We start from the raw sequence: 20,597 nt of genomic DNA, 5'->3' as shown, positions 1-20,597 counted from the left end.
AAAGAAAAAATTGACCTTTAGATTAGACTTAGTAGATGCAAAAACATTGACAGAGGAGGTACCTCATATGATTATGTTTACTGTTATTAAACTGACTTGTCAGAAAACATGGATTCCGAAAAAAAAAATGAAGAGACTTTTATTCACAATCGAAAGACACACTGACAGTATTCTTTACCACAACTTATGCACATCGATTTGCTCACAAGCTAAGATATGGCTGAACTTCTTTTGACTTTCTTGCCTGTCTTTGACAATACTGAATGAGTGAAGTTTCATATCATATATATGTCATACTAGAGTTCTACAAATCCTTTTATTTTTTAAAGAATATAACCTGTTGATGCACTGTGAATGGCATGTTATTCATGAATGACATTGTGTAAACCAGTGTCTCAAATCTCCCATCACTTTACACAGAAGCAAAGCATTGATTCACTATTTTGATGGAAGAAAATAACCGATGCAAGTCTTGCCAAGTGATGGTATTTCTGACAATGTGCTTCGGAAGCAAAATGGAGACACATAAAGGTACAAATATTTTTTTCCTTTTTTTATAGTCCTGACGATAATCTTAATGATTAAAACTGCACAGCTGGCTTTAATCTCTCTCTGCTATAGCCACTAGGTGTGTATCTATCTCAGCTTCTTTCAGTATCCTGCAATGTAAAACAGTGAGTGAAGAGAGTGTCAGTATGAAGTCTGAAGTAGAAACCATCATACACATATCTATGATAAAAGTGAGGTAAAAGCTATATATGTAAGAGCAGTGTCATCTAATTTAATATTTTCCTGTTTATAACGGCAAAAAGTTGAATATTTACCAGCATGGAAATGCACTAGCTCTGCTTTTAAAAAGGTGCTACTGCATTGGCAGAACACAGCAAAAAAAAATATTTCTGTTATCATAACTGTATATTTCTTTGAGACTGGTACATCTATGCATTACAATGTTTACTGTAATGCAGTGCTATTGTCTTACATATTCACATATACAAAAAGCTGTCATTGGGAGTCTGTTCCAATGTGGTATTGTCAGTCTGCACCAACAAACTACCGTAAAAACCCTATCAATTTGACAACCCTATTTTTAAATGTAAAATGTTATTTTACCCTTATCAGTTCGACCACTGATGGAAATTGGGACTTTCTCAATCTCTAATAATTCGACAAACCAATCATGACAAACTGTTTTGAACATTTTATTTTGGATAAAATATACAGAACAATACAATGTACAGCACAGAATGTGTCAGTCAGAACTTCAGGAAAGTCACCTTTATATGTTTCAATCATCCAAGATAGTAAGCATATCACTTATGAACTGTCAAAAGAGTTGAAATCCCTAATAATTTGACCACTAAAATTATTTTTGCTTTGTTAATTTTCTCATAATTTGACAATTTATCATCGTAATTATTTTTTCTGGTCAAATTGATAGGGTTTTTATGGTACCTAAATTTCATTTATTGTTCCTTTCTGAACTGACATTGGTACAAAGTAATATTAATGCTATTCACAGATTCACTGACATTCAACCTTTATTGCAATATTACTGCACATACCCTTTTCCATCTACTGGTTGACAAAATATGGCAATGGAGAATTTACCTGTCTATTTTGCATACCGATAGCCGTTTTCTCAACTTACCTAAATTTTGGATTCTCAGTTGTAACAACTCCAACTTCAAGCTCAGACGGTTTAAAATCTGCTGACAACACAGTTGAAAGACATGTAATTGCAGTCTGTGGACAGAACAAAAATTCAAGCACTGTTTACAAAGAACAGAATAGATAATACTTATAGTCTTCATTGGTTGGTGTGACTGGGTATTGGGGTTGTCATGTCAAACCCATGATAGAGAGCTCTGTTTTGAACTGGCAATTTGGACAAAGAGTCTTTGAAGATGGAATGCTAATGCTTGTCATTTTTTATCATTGGCAAACAGAAAGACTGGGAAGTGTATTGTTGTGTTTACACTTAGATGTTGACAGTAGTATTTCATATCATTTTCCAGCGTCAAAGAAAACTACACATATAACACCAATGATATTGGTATTGGTGTTATATGTATAACATTCATGATGCATCATTTGTCATCACTTTTCAACTACATCTTGTTTTGATTGAATTAGAATTTCCTGAGAGTACACAAACACCATTGTAAATGCACAAATAATCTTCAAAATTACTGCAGCACAATAGTTATAACATGAAAATGATGCTGTATGTGTTTGCGTGATAGTGATCATAGTGTCCTCTAAATGACAAACCTCATGAAAAGTGTTAATCTGCATATGCGATATACACTGAAAATCTAAAGGCAGTGTTTTCTCTTGAACGTGGAAATTATGCACTTCGAGAAATTTTCTGCCCTTTAAAAGTTACTGACAGTGCGAAAATCGCACTCAAAACACAGCAAGCAAATACGCCCTTATGATGGTGACCCAAGCTCATAGTGTAGTGACCTGTGAATTAGCTGTTGTCTCTGCTCCCTAAAATGTCAAGTCTGCCCCCTAATTTTGAGGGATGGGGCAGAAATTGCCCCTTTCAGTGAAATGCAGAGAAAACACTGTAAAGGTTATATTTTAATTCCAATAACTGAATAAATTGCAATACTTGATTGAATTCTAACCAGTAAGATGTGAACTGTAGAGTAATCTCCCTGAGAGAAGGCGGAATAATGATGTAATCAAGATCACAATGCCGCTGAGGACATGAAAACATTTCTAATTACACTTCTCTCATATTACATGCTTTTCATTATTTATTAGGAAAAAACAATTAACAAAACAGTGTATCATAAAAGCTGTCATCCGTGAAAATCCTTCTATGCTTAAAAAGGTAATTAATCCCCTAGTAGGAAATGTAATTAGCTTTCTTTTGATACAAATTTTTGACATTATTTATGTCATTACATGAACAGCTACAGGGGTAAGTTTCCCCCTATTAATTCAGTATACCATGGGAACAGTTCATGAGGTCTGGTGTGTGTGTGTGTGGGGGTTTTCTTAGAGAGAGAGAGAGAGAGAGAGAGAGAGAGAGAGAGCAATCCATTTAAAAATATCAGGACTAAATAATTGGCAATCAATGAAAAAAAGTGCAAATGTACATATTGTGATAATCAATTGTGGAAATACCAATTTTTTTGCCCGCACGATGTTACTCATTTGGAATCAGATGATTGCAAGCACTGAAACGAATGAAGTTTTGACCATACAATTACATACATTAACTTATAGTGTACATGATAAGAGAAAATGTTCACATGATTCAACCGTTATAGTAATTCTGTATCATGTCAGAAATGGCAGGAATCAAATTAAAGTAAGATGTAATCATGTATTTGTTTGTCACAGCCTTACATCTGACATGAATGCATATTTCATAATGTTCATGTAATTTTCTGTTCCATTCAGACGCAATGTGAGGATATCTGAACAATTGAATTGTCTCTCGGACTGGTAACACATTAGTACTTGATTGACATTACCATTCACTGAATGTAATAAATAAATGTCACATTGTACCAGCAATGGAATATGGAGAGATTAAACATAAAATAGGTCATGAGTAATCACAATATTATGGATATACATACATTGTTGTGCATATTTATTACTACCCCTTACAATAGTTTCCAGTTTTTGAAATAGGTTTAGGAACCTGGGTAAATAATTTGGTAACCATGGCAACATTGCTGCTGGCTCCTAGCATGACTGTGGTGATAAACCATGGGAAACAAACTGCCCTTGGCAAATATCTTGTTTTGACAGGTTAATAGCTCTCTAAAATGGGACACCTAGAAGAAGGAGCCTTATTTGATTGATAAAAAAATTCTCAAAAATTTCATGTAGATGTGCTGCTACTATTTTGTTGTTGTTTATCACATGTTTGTTGAAACTCTAAGTAACTGTATCTGTTTTCCATTTTATGCTTGTAACCATCCCAATCTCTTCTGAAGGATAATTATATGTTCATAAAGCAGGTATAAATATGTGACCAAGCCTTCCATCAACAAACTTCAGTACACATGAGGAAGACTCACTGGACTACATTTTCTTCATAAATCAATGCCTGTCAGAGGTTTTCTTTCACACTGAACAAATCATGGTGGATGACATTGTCCCCATCCGATCAACTGCTTTGGGGAAATAGTTGATCCCTGTGTGTGGCTGAAGACTTTATTGTAAATATTTTGCATTCATGCGTAGGAACTTTAAAAATGCACTGTACAGTATTGACCTGGAGACCATATGGCCTGTACAAGGCTGCAACACGACTTGCATTTGTGTCATGCAACGCACTGTTCATTTTTCAACATAAATTGACATGTGCATGTAAACCATCGAATATTTTCATTATACCCAGATTGATTGATGTCGATCAACTAAGTCTCCAACATGGCTCACAACATAAAATCAACAGTGTACAAAAATAAAGACACAATGGCTATCCAGCAACCATCTTGGATTTAATCATAAGACAAGTTAACTTACACATAAACATCGTAATACTTTGTTCTCCTATAAAGTTTTAATGCAATCTGCTTATCCTTGCCCATGTAATATTACAATCACTGAAAATATTGCAACTAGGTTGTTGCCAAGCAGACATTTGTGTTCATGTGCATATGAAATCAGAAAACAATGTCCTTATACCAAGTTTGAACGGAATCAGATAAGACCTGTCTGAGTGATGGCTCTGGGGAAGAAAAAAATCTCAACTTAATGGTTGTCCAACTGTCATACTACATTGTATCTTGCCACACATTGACATACAGGCATACAGAAGTCAGAATACGATGTGCTTGTACCAAGTTTGAATGGAATCAGATCAGATGCAGTATGTATGAGATGTATTAGAAATGGCTCTGTAGCTGAAAGGCTGCTTGGCAGCCATATTGGATTGTATGACAAAATAAATCGACATGTCATGTCCTCATAATACACTGTCCTTGTACCATGTTTGAAAGAAATTGGTCAAGGTAAATCTGAGTGATGGGATTCCAGCTGATGAACTAATAAACACAAACATCCATCCAGAGTAGGGTTAAATTGTATGGCTATAGCATAGAATTCTTCTGTATTGCAAACTCTCCACGGTATTTCAAAGAACACAAGGAAGCACTTCAAATCAGAATGAAATTAATAAATTCACACAATTATTTTAAAATGCAGCTCTACCCTGACAGTGGTCTAAACTCATAATTGAGAATACTGAATGAATATTGGCATTTGAATTGAGACTTCTACAATGCCATGGTTGAAAGTCAAAACTTCAGGTAGTCATTTACATAATGCAATGCCACACGGTCACTGATTGCTTGACTGTCTAGTTAAACTTAAATAGTTACACTAAATAAATTAAAGAATGTTTTTGTTCAAGGCAAAGACAACAAAATTTACCACTCTTCCTGACGGGGAATAAACTCTCACATACCTGTACTGTTTGCTCAAATGTCCAGTCTGCTTTTTTCTTGATTTTCTTTTCTAGGAAACTGTTGGCTTCTGTTTGTTTGACGCCCACACTTGTGGCTTTGTACCCACAATAGTATCCTGCTGGATCAGTTTTGTACACCTGAGGTCCATTTTCATCATCAATGGAAATGAATATCATACCTGACAAAAATTACAAATCATGAAACTATATGAGTGAATAAAATAAACTATGTTGTTTTCTTTACTCTATTTATGTCTATGGACAAAAGAAATTACACAATAGTAACAGGATGACGAATGATATCACTTACTGCATCCTAATGGTCTCATTTCTGCATTCTGTGTGTAAACTTGTGAAATATCAGACATTCTTTTGCATAGCATATCCACTGGGATATCATATCCATACTTGTATTTCCAACCTGCTGCTTCATATCTGGCACGGTGAACTTGAGAACGACTGTCAGCTACAAGTGAGAATAAGCCACAAGTCAATACTATTATTTTTCATTCATTTAGAAAATATGATGTATTTTGTGTGTCATTCTATCATTATTTTTGCAAAATGTCATTTTCCAAAATCCAGCAATTAATCTGCATTTTGCCTTGATCATACATTAAATCATGTTATTCTTTACATGTCTGTACAAAATATTTAACTTTAAAATGTAAGTAACTTGACTGGTACTACTCTGCTGTGATACTTCACAAACACAGATGAAATAATACAATCTTGATAATAAGCTGTTTGAAGACTCTTGTATGAAGAAACAATGATCAAACTTGCAAACATAAAAATTCCATCAAAATTTATAGGATGATCCTATGGAATCTAAACCCGTAATTTCGAAGCAACTACATGTGTTCTTTGAGATGTTGTTTGACAAAATGAGGATCATCAAAAGTGTAGGTGTAAAAATTCCGCTGAAACTTGAAATGATAGATTGAAGATTTGTGGACACATGAGAAATTTGTTTGAATTATTAGTAACCTAGGGAGTCCACTCATACCATCATTTTTATTTGGAGCCCCAAAGAAAATCCTTTCAATTCCCAACCAAAGGTGCATCCACTAATCTTTAGTCTCCCCACTTCCGTGTGCCCTCTGAGGCAATATGATATGCCACAATGCACATAAATTGCCTGTGACCCAGGCAAATTTCTGGTTTACAAGTAAAGATATAAGGCCCGACACAAAGAATTTTGCACAACTCCTCAATTTGACGCAAAGTTTCTAGAAATACATGTTTGTTAAAGGGCACAATGCCCCACTTGAACATATCTGAATGAATAAATCACTTCTTGAGATGATTTCCTTTACAAAAAAGAATGACAAAATTGGTACTGAAAATGTAATCTTGATGTAAATGAACTCATCAAAATGGACCTACAAACCATGAGAAATGAACATCGGAAAGCATTAGCAGCCAATGGCTTTGACCTGAATGACAGAGGTGTCGGATGACAGTGGACAGTCAACTATTTGAAATGCAAGGTGTTGCTTACTGCAGAGCTGATAAAAGTTCACAACATGTTTTAAGTACATGTCTACTTACCAACAAGTCCAGTCATCACACATCCAATGCCATTAGTGATTTGATACAAGTGTGTAACAGTTTTTGAATCTATCAATTTGTCCTGCAATAGAAAAGCAGCAGCATTCTCATTTTTTACCAACTTTACAAACCCATTGCCTATATAAATGTCACATAAACAAGCTATCATTGTTGATGAAGGTCTCATAAATGAAAATGGTATAATCCTTACTGAGCTTACAAGCATCACAGGACAGAGAAAGTTAATGACACAGTGCAGGATACATCATTATATAATATTAGTATATTGACAGTGCAAATGAAGTGATCTGATTGGTTGAGACGATAGACCACCGTTGGCACACACGAACTCTTGGCAAGTTCAGAAATCCTTTTTTGACGTTTAATCCCACAAATTCAATACACTGTTATGATATAATAGCAATAGAGAACACCTAGCGATGGTATACCACTTGATTTTGACCAGTCCACTTCATATATCCACTCGCTATCGCTTATGCATATTAAATGTCGGGAACTGGTCAAAATCTTGTGATATACATGTACCATCTCTGGGGGTGCTTTATTGCTTAATTTTATATCTTTAATTACAGTAACGAAGACTATGAACTGCAATCACAGGAAAAGCATTCATAAGTCAGCGGGACTTAATTTCAGGATTTTCTACGATAGATGAATTGGCTATGTTCAATCCAAATAAATATTTTAAATAACAAATGAAAAAAGTTACAATTCCAGTGATGATGCTTAAGAATTAAACGGGAGAAATTCAATCATAGAGAAAGTTACGTCTAGTATGTTAGTAAACAGTAAAGATGGGAATTGATGTCTCCATAGTTACACTTACAGGTACTTTCTTTTGTGTAACAACAACTGCTGAGTCTGTTCCCCTGACTGCAACTGATGTCAGTCCTCCTTGATTTATAGCTTTGAATGCATACTCTGTGTAAAAGACAAAAGATAAACTTGTTCATATTAATAACAAAGTCCAATTCGTGTTTTATATACACTTATTTGAAAATATTCAAAATACAAAATACACATTTTGAGTTTATCTAATGAGTGAGGTATGGTGGAGTTTATTTCACTACTAACATTTATTTAAATTAAGAACGAAAATATGGTCACCCAACGGAATTGACGCAACTGCTTGTCATTAGGTGTTAACGATGGACATCCTAAAAGTGCTATCAAATAAATAGGGTGCTTGAAGCCGTCATTGCACAAACTAATCATGATGTTTGTATCCCATTTTCGAAATGGCGAATGATACAGCAAAAACATGTGGCCTATGTAATGCAACACTGAGTGAGCTAACCAATCTAACAGTAAGTAAGAAAATCCGCTTACCAACTTGATACAGCCTTCCTTCAGGTGAAAATATCGTTATATGTCTGTCAAACCCAGCACTGCTTCCCCGGGACATGTTTCAAAGTTGCAAAAAAATACACACGACGAACGTAATGATTTGACGTGCAGCAGAAACAAAATTGTTCGTTGGGTGGCGCTCACTCAACTCCACTGGTTTTCACGCAGCAGCAGGAATCGGAACTGTAGATTGAGCACTTAACTTGTTTCCTTTAGACACAGTGATGGAAACTAATCGCACAAATTAAACTGAACAGATATTAAGTTGTTGAATTTTAGCGTGGCGACCAGTAAAGGGTTTTCTTTTGAGAGCAACGACACAAAAGGCAGCCATCAGAACTTCTGAAAGTCAAAGGTTACAGTGTATGATCGCCGCGCCAGCAAGCGACTATGGGACAAAATACTTTCGGCTGAACACACCGGTTGAGCTCTGAAAGATTCATCCGCACTGACAAATAAATAAACTGTGATAAATTTCGGAAATATTAGTAACGGTAGACAAAATCTTTGTTGGTTTTTATTTTATCGAATGCAACTTCACTGTAAAGTTACGAACAAGGGTTTTTTAAAGGGATTATTTTGTGTTGCGCGCGGATATTTCCTAAGTCGCAGTAACTCCAAACGTGTCATAATCCAAACAAACCTCGCTGTCTCGTCGTATGGTAGTGAATAGTACGCATGAACGTTTATCAGAACGTAATCAATACAGTAGGTAGGGCCTATTTTGATCGCTCACAGGGCTTCCTGTCGCCTCATCTTTACTTCGCTTCATCCCTCCGCCTGTAGACATGGTCGGAGACGTTACCTTTGTTCGGTAAGTATCTGTATCCATATTTCGTATGTGGCGATAGAAAATGCTGATGATTCTCAAACGCCAAGACGGTGAAGTTTCCATTCCCAGTCTGTCTGAACATTGACGTGGCACCTTGACTTACACATGGAATATCTACGTGGAAGTGCACTAATAGGGTGATGGTATAGTTTTTTTTTCACTAGTGCGTGTTTTTTATGCGGAATATTTCCTGTGTCCTGTCGAGGGTGTGTAACAAATTAATAAGTAACTGTCCAAGTGTAATAGGTATAATTTACAGTAACGTGAATGTGTGATTGACAAAATAGCAAGATGTAAACTTGTGGATGATGTATCGTCGGGAGTTGTGGAGGCTGACCTTTACTTGTTGAGGAAAGTTTCTATAGTAACTTGAAACGGGACGGGAGGAAGATAGAATTTCATTGAGCTTCAGTAATGAAGATTTTAAATCTTTACAAAAAAGAAATCTCTAAAATTTAAGGGCATCTTTAACTATACTAATTAACATTAATTGACTGATGTCAATTGTATATATACTTTGTTTCTCACTGTTTGCACTAATGTCGTCAATAAGCGGCAACAAAAATCAAAACGGGGATGTGAAGCATTGAAAGCCGGTACCATTTTCGTCGGCACTTGACCAAATTCAGAACACGCCTTTTCCTATTCAAGGCTTCTTTTCTTACGTGCCCATTGTGTATTTTTATGTAGTCTGACCGCAGTACAATGCTGCTTTGGAGATGTTTGGTCAATCAATTTTGCCAACTGTCACACTGTACATGTGGCAGCCAAATGGAAATTAAGTATATGCAGTGGGGAAAATTTAATACATCATAAAATGACATCATAGTGATATTGCTCTGTCATGTCCAACTTTATGTCAGTTGTACTTTTCCAAATGGGGCCAAGACAAAAGATGGTTCATTATATTAATTAAGTTTCAGTCCACATTACTGTAATTGATAGTATACTATTCAAATAAAATCTCATTTAATATTTTTTCAACCTTAGAGGAAAAGTGAATTCACTGTCAATGTGTGTATACAAATCATATTCAACTGTTGAGCAGCAAGTTATTATTGTCATCAATTGGGCAAATCAAAGAATGCTTCAGAGTTCTTTGGTTTGGAAAACATAGAAATTTAAAATCTGCAGCAATCTAAGCAACCTTGACATGAATGATATTATTTTGCCATACTATCTTTACTTTCCATTTCATTATAAAGTCTCAGACTGAATGCTTTTGACAACTGCTGTGAATATTAGAAATTTTGAGATTAGTTATGAATATTACTACTTTGGGATTCTAGAGTGTCATGTACATTTCCTTCCTCTTTCTCCGTCAAAGATTCCCTAATACTACATCACTGACTACATCTCTGATGTTTATTTGATTTCTATATTAGAAAAACTTCCCAAACAATTATCTCATTCAAATATTTTTGTGTGCATGGAGTGGAGGACAAAATTTCTTTTGTTTATATGCTAGGCATGATCTATCCACTAATGCATAAATTTACCATCTCCTTCAAGACATTCTCTTAAAAATGGTGTTCTCAGCATATTCTGTAATGTTTATTTAGGATTTTCATCACAAAAAAAGACTCGTATTCTGTTCTTCCATAAGCACATTTGCCAGAGTTGGGTAAAGTTAGATGAATGGCCTTGGAATCCTCTGGCTTTTTTCTCCAGCCTTGCATTGGATTTCCCGGGTATACATTTTGGAATTGTAAACTTGAAATTATCATCAGTAATACCCTTGACAAAAATACTTTTGCATGTTATATTTTCACACCTGCATCAGATGTTAGTAATTGCACGTTTGCAAATTCTTGACACATTGACGTTTGTGAAAATGATTTCATTCAATGTTGACATCTAATTGTGTGGTTACAGCAAAAACTGTATAGTTATTTGAATAAAAAAGAAAACCCTCCTTCATCTGTATTTCCCTGTTTTGTTAACTTCTTTCAGCCGAAAACAAAGATGGCACAATGAATTTTCCAAAAAGCATAAAGGCAAATCAGTATATTATTCTGGCAATTTGTGTTTTGCTTAGCTCTATCAAGGAAAAAGCACTATTCATAGCTTTCTATACAATATTGAATGGCTTAGCTTGTACCTGTACCCTAAATATAGAATTTATGGATTTACAATCCATCTTACCGGCTTAATTAAAAAGATGCAGATATAATGTTGGAGTTTATTGATCAATAATAATTGTTACACAGACTTTGTAAAACCCACAAATGAATTTTCCTTTTGTGGTGTCAGAATGTTTACTTTACCCTCAATTAATTTCTCAGCATGATATGAATCGCCTTATTGACTCATGTGTTGTGAATTTATACAGGCAATGGTGTCAAAAAACATACTTTCCAGTTTGCTGGAGGGCCTTATTGATATACTTGCAACAGGCTTAATAGTAGTTTGGGTGAGGGTTATGTTAACCGCACGTTTTGTGCATGAGATTATACTGGAACTGATTTACCCGTCAACGATAGAACCTATATCCCTTGTCCTGCCAAGTTCATATGTCAATATCAGGTCAAGTTGGTTAAAACTATATTAGTAATGCACAAAATGTCACATTTTTCATTTTAACAAAGATTAGAACATATGAAGGCCTCTCAAAACAGAGATACTGTAAACCTGATTTTATGGACTAAGATTCTTCAACATGCCAAGCCAAGTGGGTGAAAGTATGTATGGTTTTGCTCTATATTGCTTTTTACCGACTTGGCAGATGGGGATGTGATACTGTCTGGGGGCAAAATGGTAAAGTATTTTCAAAAAGAAAAGCAATGTGTTGTCAAACAATTTAGAGGCTTATTGAAACTGTATGAGCATGATGGTAAAATCCTTGTTCACCATATCGCACTATTCATATCAAAATGTCAATACTTGACCTCATTGGTGCTATATACTTGCCTGCTGTGTTTGTAAGGAATCATGTTGCATGTACCACTGGGTTTGGACTTATTAAAGTTCACATGAAACAATAGACACTGTATCTGTGTCATCCATATAGTTTGTCTTCCTTTTCAAAAGAAAGAATCTTGCCCTGTACAATTGTAACATCTAATCCTTTTTTATATTTTCAGGGTACTTTTGTACTGTGTGGCATTATTCAGTGCTGTTGTAGCCGAAGAAGAACTTGCTAAAGAGGAGGAAACACACGAGATTAGTAGGCGAAGTACCCAAGAAGGTGGTTTATTAGATTTTTGGATCTTCAGACTGCTCTTAAATTTAGCTGGATATGCCTCCATTATCATTCCTGCAGCTCTGGTTATTAGGTATATACAGAAAACCAATTTCCTGGAGAAAGGTGGTAAGTGTCTTCCTGTGTTATCAGCAACCTTTACTGACTGTCAGACTTAACTCACAGATCAAAGATTATATGAGAATTGTATCAGTGGTGTGTTTCTTTTTTGTAGAGTTCCACACTAACTTTCCCATGTGTGGACCTGGAGTAATGTGATACAATTACCAGAATCAAGAAGTTTGTTTCTCAGTAACAAGAGGTGCTTCATCATATCGTTTCTTTAATTCAAATTGCCATTCACCACAGAGTAATCTAGTGTAATCATGAGTTTAATTGTGTATTTTTGTGACAAGTAAACTTGCTATGATTTCTTCCATCTGCTAGGAAATATGTGCAAAGCCCAATAAAACGTGCTTTACTTGTAATGACACGTACTCAAACAGTGTCTAAACAGTGTCCGTATAAGTGCAACATAATCTTTTAAACCATGTCTTTCATGGATCAATTTATAGGTGAATTTTATTTTCCAAATGAACTTTCTTTCTCTTCACATGTACAGCCTGTGTGCCACAATCATATCTAAACAACTCTTATAATACACAACGGCATACACATGTTTTCTGAAAACTGAGAGCATCACCATTTTTTATGTTGATCAGTTTTTCGATATGCTTCTTCTGAGAAAAGTTAAATATTGTATTTTCTTCATCTATTCTTGTATTAAAAATTTAAAACTGTCTACATGCTTACTTCCGACTTACGGTATAAGTGGAAACCAACGATGTCTATAATCAGCATCGGCCATGAAGACCGCAGTGCTGCTGTTCTTCAGTAATCCCTGTTGCTGTACAATGGCCCCTATTTATAGTGTGTGCCAATGTTATAATTCCAATGAAAGGTCACCAATCACCGAATCTGTTGCATGATCACTCATATTTACGGGATTTCACAGCTGTCGATATTATTAATGCTGCGGACAAAAAATGATTGGCCAATCCTAGTGCAACAGAAGTTTCCGGTTTATTTGTCAATGGAGAAATAAGACCACTAACAATAATCGATTTGTTGCAACAGCTTGGTTGTGTCCAAAAAGATGAATTGTCAACAGTGAGTGCCACATCTACAACATCATAATGACTGAATTAATATGATTTTTGGCTGATTGTTCATGCTCCAATGACATCAGTACAGCAGGCAATGTAATTCATAAACTCCAAATTTTATGAAGGGAAATTTGTGTAGAAATCAAAGCATCAGTAAACAGTTGCACAGCATGAAGGATATGAAGTCTTCCATTCCTGTACTTTTGTACTTTCAGTCTCACATACAATGTGAATTGGATCAAATTTCAAGGACTGGCTTATAATTGTGTTTGATACACACACAGACACACACACACACGCACATGCACACGCACACTCATGTATTGAGAGGATTTTCGTTTCAACCATCATAATTGTACATCAATAGTCCATTTTCTGGAAATCTAGTTTGTGCCCCCTGTGGCACCAAGTGCAAAGCAAACACATCGTATTGCCATCAGTGTATGCCTTCATAATTGTATGTGCGTGGCCTGTCTGTGAGAGATGTGTGTGGGAAATTTGTGTCACTCGAAAATAAATTTTCATACTGGTCAGTGGTGATTGTTACAAATTTTCATCCACAAAAAGTTGTTGTAGGTTTGGTTCTGGATTGCAACAATTATTTTAGAGAAAATCGCTTCAGAGAGATTTAGGTATAGCTTTGCTGGATTTAATAAAAACCTCCAACAGGTAAACATTGCACACATGTGCTGCAAAAGTCTTACCAGTACTTTAATTGCATCAAATTAACATAAATATATAACACGAAAACAAATTGGTAATAAGTGCTGTTTGCTATAGCTACATGAAAATGTATATATGCTGTACCAGTAGGTTGTTCTTAAGTTCTACCATTATTGCACACTAATTTTACATAGCTCATGCCTATAGCACTTGCCTTCAGCTCTCCATTGTAGGGAAAAGTAAATAATTCATACCCAGTCTACAGCACTGGCCACACTAGCTATGTTGGTATTCTAGGCAAAGAAGGCACAAGGAACTGTTGACAGTCCACTCTAATAACATTTTATGAAAATGTCACAAAAATATTTATCGTTGCATCCCCTTCTGAAATCAAAGTTCTCAGTGTATCAGTAATTGGTTGTGTGGGACAGTGTAACTGATATTAAAGAGTTTTATTTTAGTTTTGTTCATGCATGATATTGTCATGAACTAAAATTTCTTCAATTCTTTGTAATACTGATACTGCTCAACATATGCATTCCTTGACTGAGGGCCATAAGTTCTTGATAACATTGATGACAATTAAAAGTCTAGAGATGAATATTTATGAAGGTAATATGACTGCATGTGCGTAAAGACACAACTATATTTAAATAATATGAATTTCCATGTTAGAATAGCGTCACTGAGAATAAAGTCTATTCATATCATTTCCAGGTGACAGAACTTCCCCTGGCAAAGACATTAATGTGCTGATGTCTGTGCTTCTCTATCCATTTTACAGCACAGCAGTCTCATTGTTTACCATTACACAGATGCACTGATATAGCCTTGAAGTAATTATAACTTTGCATTTTGTTGTCTGGCAAATATGTGTGTTGTCCTTCTCTCCAGTAACACAAATTTGGAGGATAATGAGTTATCAGAAATACGTCAAAGCACACATGAAGATAATATTTATGACATCTTTTCTGGTGGTTATTAATTCTACGTCATCATTGTCATTTTGTGACCGCTTGACTCCTTTGATCCTCTTCCCATAGCTTTTTATGGTCATTACATTGAAATACACAGTCATGTGTATAAGGCAACAACTACACACTATTCCTACAGCCCTGACCATGTTGTCAGCTGTGAATGATCCATTTTTCTTTTCATTGTACATGGATTACAATTTGACCTTATGAATATGTGGAATTCTGCTGTAGTGGTTTGGCTCAGTACCGCTTTTTTTCTGACATGGCAGATGGGGAAGTGATACTGTCTGGCAGGCAAAGGGCTAATGCCGGTAAACTTTTTCATCACTCTCTGTAACATTTACATCATAGTCTTTCATGAAGCATGTTTTTATGTCTCCTTGACAGGGCTTGGTCATGGATATTTGTACAAGACTGTAAAGATGTGTGTGTATGGTGCTGATGAAGAAAAGCCAAGCATTGAGGAAGGACCAGCTATTTCCACTGCTGAAACATCGAAGGTATGTACATTTCTCATTGGAGCAATCTTGCAACTTGCACACAAATATTGCAAGTGCGTCATGATGTGAACAATGGTAGATTTCATATTTTTAGCATTTCTCAATAGTGAACCATATATAGTCCAGTAAAACTTGATGGAAAGCTAAAGGAATATAGAGTGTACTTATTTGTGATTCTTCATGTGTTTCTATGAAAGCAGACAGTGGAGAGGACACAGTGAATATTCAGTAATATTCTTTCTTATTTAAAACTTCACAACCACCTGTAGTGTGAGATACAGTCGGACGGTAAAACTCAAAACAGCAAATCCACAGTTGTGTATTTTCATCTTTAAACCTAGTCTGTAAATATTTTGACAGAATTTACATATTGGTGTAGGAAATGTGCAAATTTCAAATACCTAATTTTGTTTTGCCATGAGTTTTGAAAGATCATTTTCCTTTGAGCTCTGCATGTACAGCAGATTGTAACAATCCTACTTGTGAAATGGTATAAAAACACAACTAAAGCTTTCTTACTGATACCATCGAGTTTCCTTTTGAGTCCCCATGGACAAAGTCAGGGGGGACTGATAGATTTAGTCGTGTCCATGCATACGTCAGTCAATATGTCCATTCATGCAAATTTCTCAGAGATACCTGGAGTGATTTCCTTCAAACTTAGTACAAGAATAACTATCTATGTCATACATATGCACATCAATTTGTTTTATGATACAATCCAATATGACCATCATTTCTATCGTTGGTTTCTAAATTCATTAACCAAGTGGGGACTATGTCATTGACAAGAGCTTGTCTTTTCTATTTCAGTCAAGGTACAGGCAAGGCGTTATCCTGCTTTGTTGTGTAGCCGGTCTCCAAGGCTCCTACCTGACCTGGGGCGTCCTGCAAGAACGAATTATGGCTCATGATTACGGAACAGAGGGAAACTCCGCCAGGTTCAAGAACTCTCAGTTCTTAGTGTTCATGAACAGAATCTCTGCTTTCATCGCTGCGGGAACTATCATGCTGCTCAGAAAACAGCCAAGACACACCGCGCCCATGTACAAGTACTCTTACTCTTCGCTGTCCAACATCCTCAGCAGTTGGTGCCAGTATGAAGCACTGAAGTATGTCAGCTTTCCGACCCAGGTCATCGCCAAGGCATCAAAGATAATTCCTGTCATGCTGATGGGCAAAGTAGTCTCACGCAAGTCCTATGAGTACTATGAGTACTTTACAGCTGGTTTGATATCAGTTGGGGTAGCGATGTTTCTCCTGTCGCAGTCTGATGAATCATCTGTGACGACGGTCACCACGGTATCTGGCGTCATCATCTTGATAGGATATATGACATTCGACAGTTTCACTTCAAACTGGCAAGCAGAGCTGTTCAAGCGCTACAAAATGTCAAGCATCCAGATGATGTTTGGTGTTAACCTGTTTTCGTGTCTTTTCACCAGCGGGTCCTTACTTGAGCAAGGGGGTTTCTTTGAAGCAGTATGGTTCATGACAAACTATAGCTTGTTCACCCTCCATGTCATGCTGTTGTCCCTGTGTTCAGCTACTGGCCAGCTCTTTATTTTTTACACAATCGGTGAGTTCGGTGCCGTCATATTCACCATAATTATGACCACCAGACAAGCACTTGCCATTCTCTTGTCCTGTGTCATATACGGTCACCCGCTGACCATCATTGGTGTGCTAGGGGTCCTAATTGTGTTTCTGGCGTTGTTTTTGAGGGTCTACGCTAATGCCAAGTCCAAGAACAAGCCCAAAAAAATCCCAGCACCATCAGAGGCTGATACCAACAGTAAAGTATAACTGAGTCAGAAATTTTTTTTATGCAGTAAGTGTGAAACAGTTGTCCTGCATCAGAGTTGTTAAATCAAAGTTCACAGTCAGATTTTGTCAAAGTTTTGGTTAAAAATATTATTTTTCATGTACATAGTTCACTTACAGATTTGTTCATGTGGAATTTCACCTTTACTTAACATGTGAGCCCATAAATATATATAGGAACTGGCATTTATGGAGGAGATCTTGCTGTTGAAAATTTTGTATCAGTTCATTTAGCTGTGTGACTTTCAGTATCATGTGCAGTGTGTAAGACAAAGTTGTGCAAATTTTCACATTTTCTACGGACGTAGAGGGACTGCCAGTCATGAAAATGTCCATGGAATATGAAAGTGTTTCATATCTATGTCTGCATGTGGGATAAGGAAGGGTGCGATCGATCTGATAAATGGAAGAAGTTGCAAGCATTTATTATGGTGAAGTCATTCAGGTTTTACACATATTCTGTTTTCTTGTATTTTTACTGTTCTAACTGGCATTGAAATGTTTTAGTCATAACTTGCCTAACCAGGCACTGGGAGTAGGCTTAAAGTATGCAGAGATAGATTTTTGTTATACTGAAGGTAAAAGTGTACGAGATAAAGAAGGCAGGTGTGTAAAATGAGTATTTTGACAACTCTGTGTGACAGCAACTGTAACATATCCCCCAGTGTACAGGTGTTATTTATTTCATTGTAAAGTTTTGTATAGTGCTATTTCCAAAGCTGCCTGTGTAGGGCTATTCACAGGGAGATTGTGAATGCTATCGCTGTGACTTTTTTCTTCAAAAGGCATGCCTTGCAGTGTACAAGAATCTTAGGTTGTGTTCACCAGTAGTAGAGGCTAGACTGAAGAAAGCTGGGCCCACACTGTACAATTTTACAGATCAGCATAATCCTAGGGGGTCAAGTTGCTTCAAAAAGCTATGAGAGGGGCCCCCTAAAAAAGCAAATTGTTTTCATACTAAAGATTGGGTCCAGTGTAGTCTTTCAGGTATGCCAAAGTAGAAGTAGGTATTATTGCAACATTTTCTTAGTGGGTACCTGTGTAGGCCGCCTGTAAGTTTTGAGTCGTTTTAGAGACCTACAGAAACAAATATAAAGTACATTCAGGAAAATTCTGTAAAATTTTATGACAAAGTGAGCATGGATGGTGTTGACAACATTGTGTAGCCGAGATGCTTGGGTAGTTTGATATGGATATGGCAACTGGAATATTATATTAGAGGCTGCTTCTGTAGATGTAGGAAGATTTCTTCTTGAAATCCTGACTGTAGAATTAATTCTGTAATTCAGTGGCCACTTCTGTGAAATCAAATGGAAACAGTGCAACAGACTTGTTTTCATGTAGTGTAGTTATAGCTGCAGGCTTTTTAAGGGTAAGTTCACCAAGACATATTTTTACCTATGTGCTAGCTTTAGGGTAGGTTATTCCAGAAAAGCCATTTTCACCATTAGAAATTGCACAATTTTTTACAAAAATGGACAAAAATACAGGTGGAAGTTGCAGTCTAGGGCTTCATCAACTTAATGAATTTTGATTCACGGGAAAAAGCACCAAGCTTGGCGCGTTCATCAAGTGATATTGCAGGGACTATTTTCTGATGGGTAAGGCATTGTCTACTCACTCATGTTCACGCCAGGCTGTGTATTTGCCTAACAAGTGTTTGTACCAAGTATCCATTGCATAAATGCATGACCATTGTAATTAGTGATGCTCAGCACAAATATACAAATATGCATAGCCTGGAGTGAATAACTGACCCCAAAGCACATGTGAAAATCAACCTTGGTGAACTTCCCCTTTAAATGTTGAAGTTATCTAGAAAACTGCCAAAAGTAGCCCACCTTTTACATACAGAATTTTTCTGTTAGGAATGTGCAATGATCTTGAGGAACAATGAACTTCAGTGTGTGATAAATGAGAAGAATGATTTTGAATTTCTAAGTCTGCAATAAGATAACATGAAATTTTCTGAAAGTTTTACCTGAAACCATTTAACATTGCTTTCCATTTGGGGATATTATGAAATATCTACGTTGATTGACAATATTATTGAACGGATATATTCTCAGTACCTTGACAAAACAGCTTGTGATGTGTATCATCTGAACAGGTCAATTTACTTGTAAATAAATTTGGATTGATGCTCTGGCCAGTCTGGTATCTGAAATCATATTTCTTCGGCGCTATTGTGTCATCCTCAGTCCTAGCACCCTGACACAAGATTTCAACATTTGCCGAACAAGCCTAGATGATTTATTTCTGCGATCATATCAAAAAATTCTAAAAATACTTAAACGGATTGGCATCTGATTTCTGAAAATCAGTTATCAGTTTAGATTTTATGGTGCTCACACATTTATGACTAGCTCAGTGCAATCTATCTGGCATGTTACACTGTATTTTTTCAAAAGTTTGGGGAAACTAAGGGCAAAATGACTTTAAAAAAGAGTCAGTGTGTAGTATCACAATGTTCATGTCACCTGGAACAGTTATGTAACTTAATTTTATGAAATGTGTAGTCCACTTTATTATCTTCCATGAACTATTTTACTTTTATTTACGATTGTTATTTTGATTTCACTTCAACATGTTTGTAGCTTATACTTTGTGTTTTTATTTCAAATCAAGTGCCTTTTTTGGGATGTATTGAACATTTTATTTCACTACGATCTGCATGATTGTAATTACTTTGTGAATGAGTCAACAACATTGGAGAGTAATTGTGGTAGTGAAAATAATATATTGAAGGAAACTAAAATATTTGGATTACGGAGTCGTTTTTAATGTATCAGAGCATCTCTCTTGTCTACAGAATGGTACTGACTTGGCTTTGAAGTGCCAGTCTGTGGTAGCATGTTTTACAAACATTACACTTTGCTTTAACCCTTTCACCACCATGGTTTGTCCCAATTCCATTGTTTTCTATGGTTAAGTTGGACCTGTATACAGGGAACTGGGGGTGAAAGGCTTAAGGAATGCTGCCATCAGCTGCCAAAGCTTTGATTTGAACTGTTCATCCTTTGCCTGCATCTAAGCATCATACATATTCAAAATGTTGATGGATATATCATTCACTGTTCAAAGATTAA

General features: G+C 36.1%; 2 protein-coding genes across 2 annotated transcripts; one reads left to right on the top strand and one right to left on the bottom strand.

The window, feature by feature from the left end:
• Positions 1–113: 113 nt before the first annotated feature.
• Positions 114–8,755, bottom strand: LOC139149341 (proteasome subunit alpha type-6). The gene is made up of 7 exons (XM_070721055.1): positions 8,348–8,755; positions 7,845–7,939; positions 6,998–7,079; positions 5,754–5,909; positions 5,444–5,622; positions 1,652–1,746; positions 114–659 (listed from the first exon to the last, which is right to left on the bottom strand). Exons 1-7 carry the CDS (start codon positions 8,421–8,423, stop codon positions 602–604), a joined length of 741 nt encoding a protein of 246 aa, XP_070577156.1. The 5' UTR covers positions 8,424–8,755; the 3' UTR covers positions 114–601.
• Positions 8,756–8,849: 94 nt separating this feature from the next.
• On the top strand, positions 8,850–20,266 carry LOC139149339 (adenosine 3'-phospho 5'-phosphosulfate transporter 1-like). The gene is made up of 4 exons (XM_070721054.1): positions 8,850–9,179; positions 12,281–12,507; positions 15,572–15,684; positions 16,498–20,266. Exons 1-4 carry the CDS (start codon positions 9,154–9,156, stop codon positions 17,488–17,490), a joined length of 1,359 nt encoding a protein of 452 aa, XP_070577155.1. The 5' UTR covers positions 8,850–9,153; the 3' UTR covers positions 17,491–20,266.
• The last annotated feature ends 331 nt before the right edge of the window (positions 20,267–20,597 follow it).

This window comes from Ptychodera flava, chromosome 14 (assembly GCF_041260155.1).
Source record: "Ptychodera flava strain L36383 chromosome 14, AS_Pfla_20210202, whole genome shotgun sequence".
NCBI lineage: Eukaryota > Metazoa > Hemichordata > Enteropneusta > Ptychoderidae > Ptychodera > Ptychodera flava.
This window is presented reverse-complemented; position numbering and strand designations above follow the sequence as displayed.

Coding starts and splice junctions, on each gene's coding strand:
- LOC139149341 (XM_070721055.1), bottom strand. CDS start 8,423: ATGTCCCGGGGAAGCAGTGCTGGGTTTGACAGACATATAACGATATTT. Junction 7,940..8,347: donor AGGAAGGCTGTATCAAGTTG/GTAAGCGGATTT, acceptor TCTTTTACACAG/AGTATGCATTCAAAGCTATA. Junction 7,080..7,844: donor TTACACAAAAGAAAGTACCT/GTAAGTGTAACT, acceptor TTTCTATTGCAG/GACAAATTGATAGATTCAAA.
- LOC139149339 (XM_070721054.1), top strand. CDS start 9,154: ATGGTCGGAGACGTTACCTTTGTTCG. Junction 12,508..15,571: donor CAATTTCCTGGAGAAAGGTG/GTAAGTGTCTTC, acceptor TCTCCTTGACAG/GGCTTGGTCATGGATATTTG. Junction 15,685..16,497: donor CCACTGCTGAAACATCGAAG/GTATGTACATTT, acceptor TTTCTATTTCAG/TCAAGGTACAGGCAAGGCGT.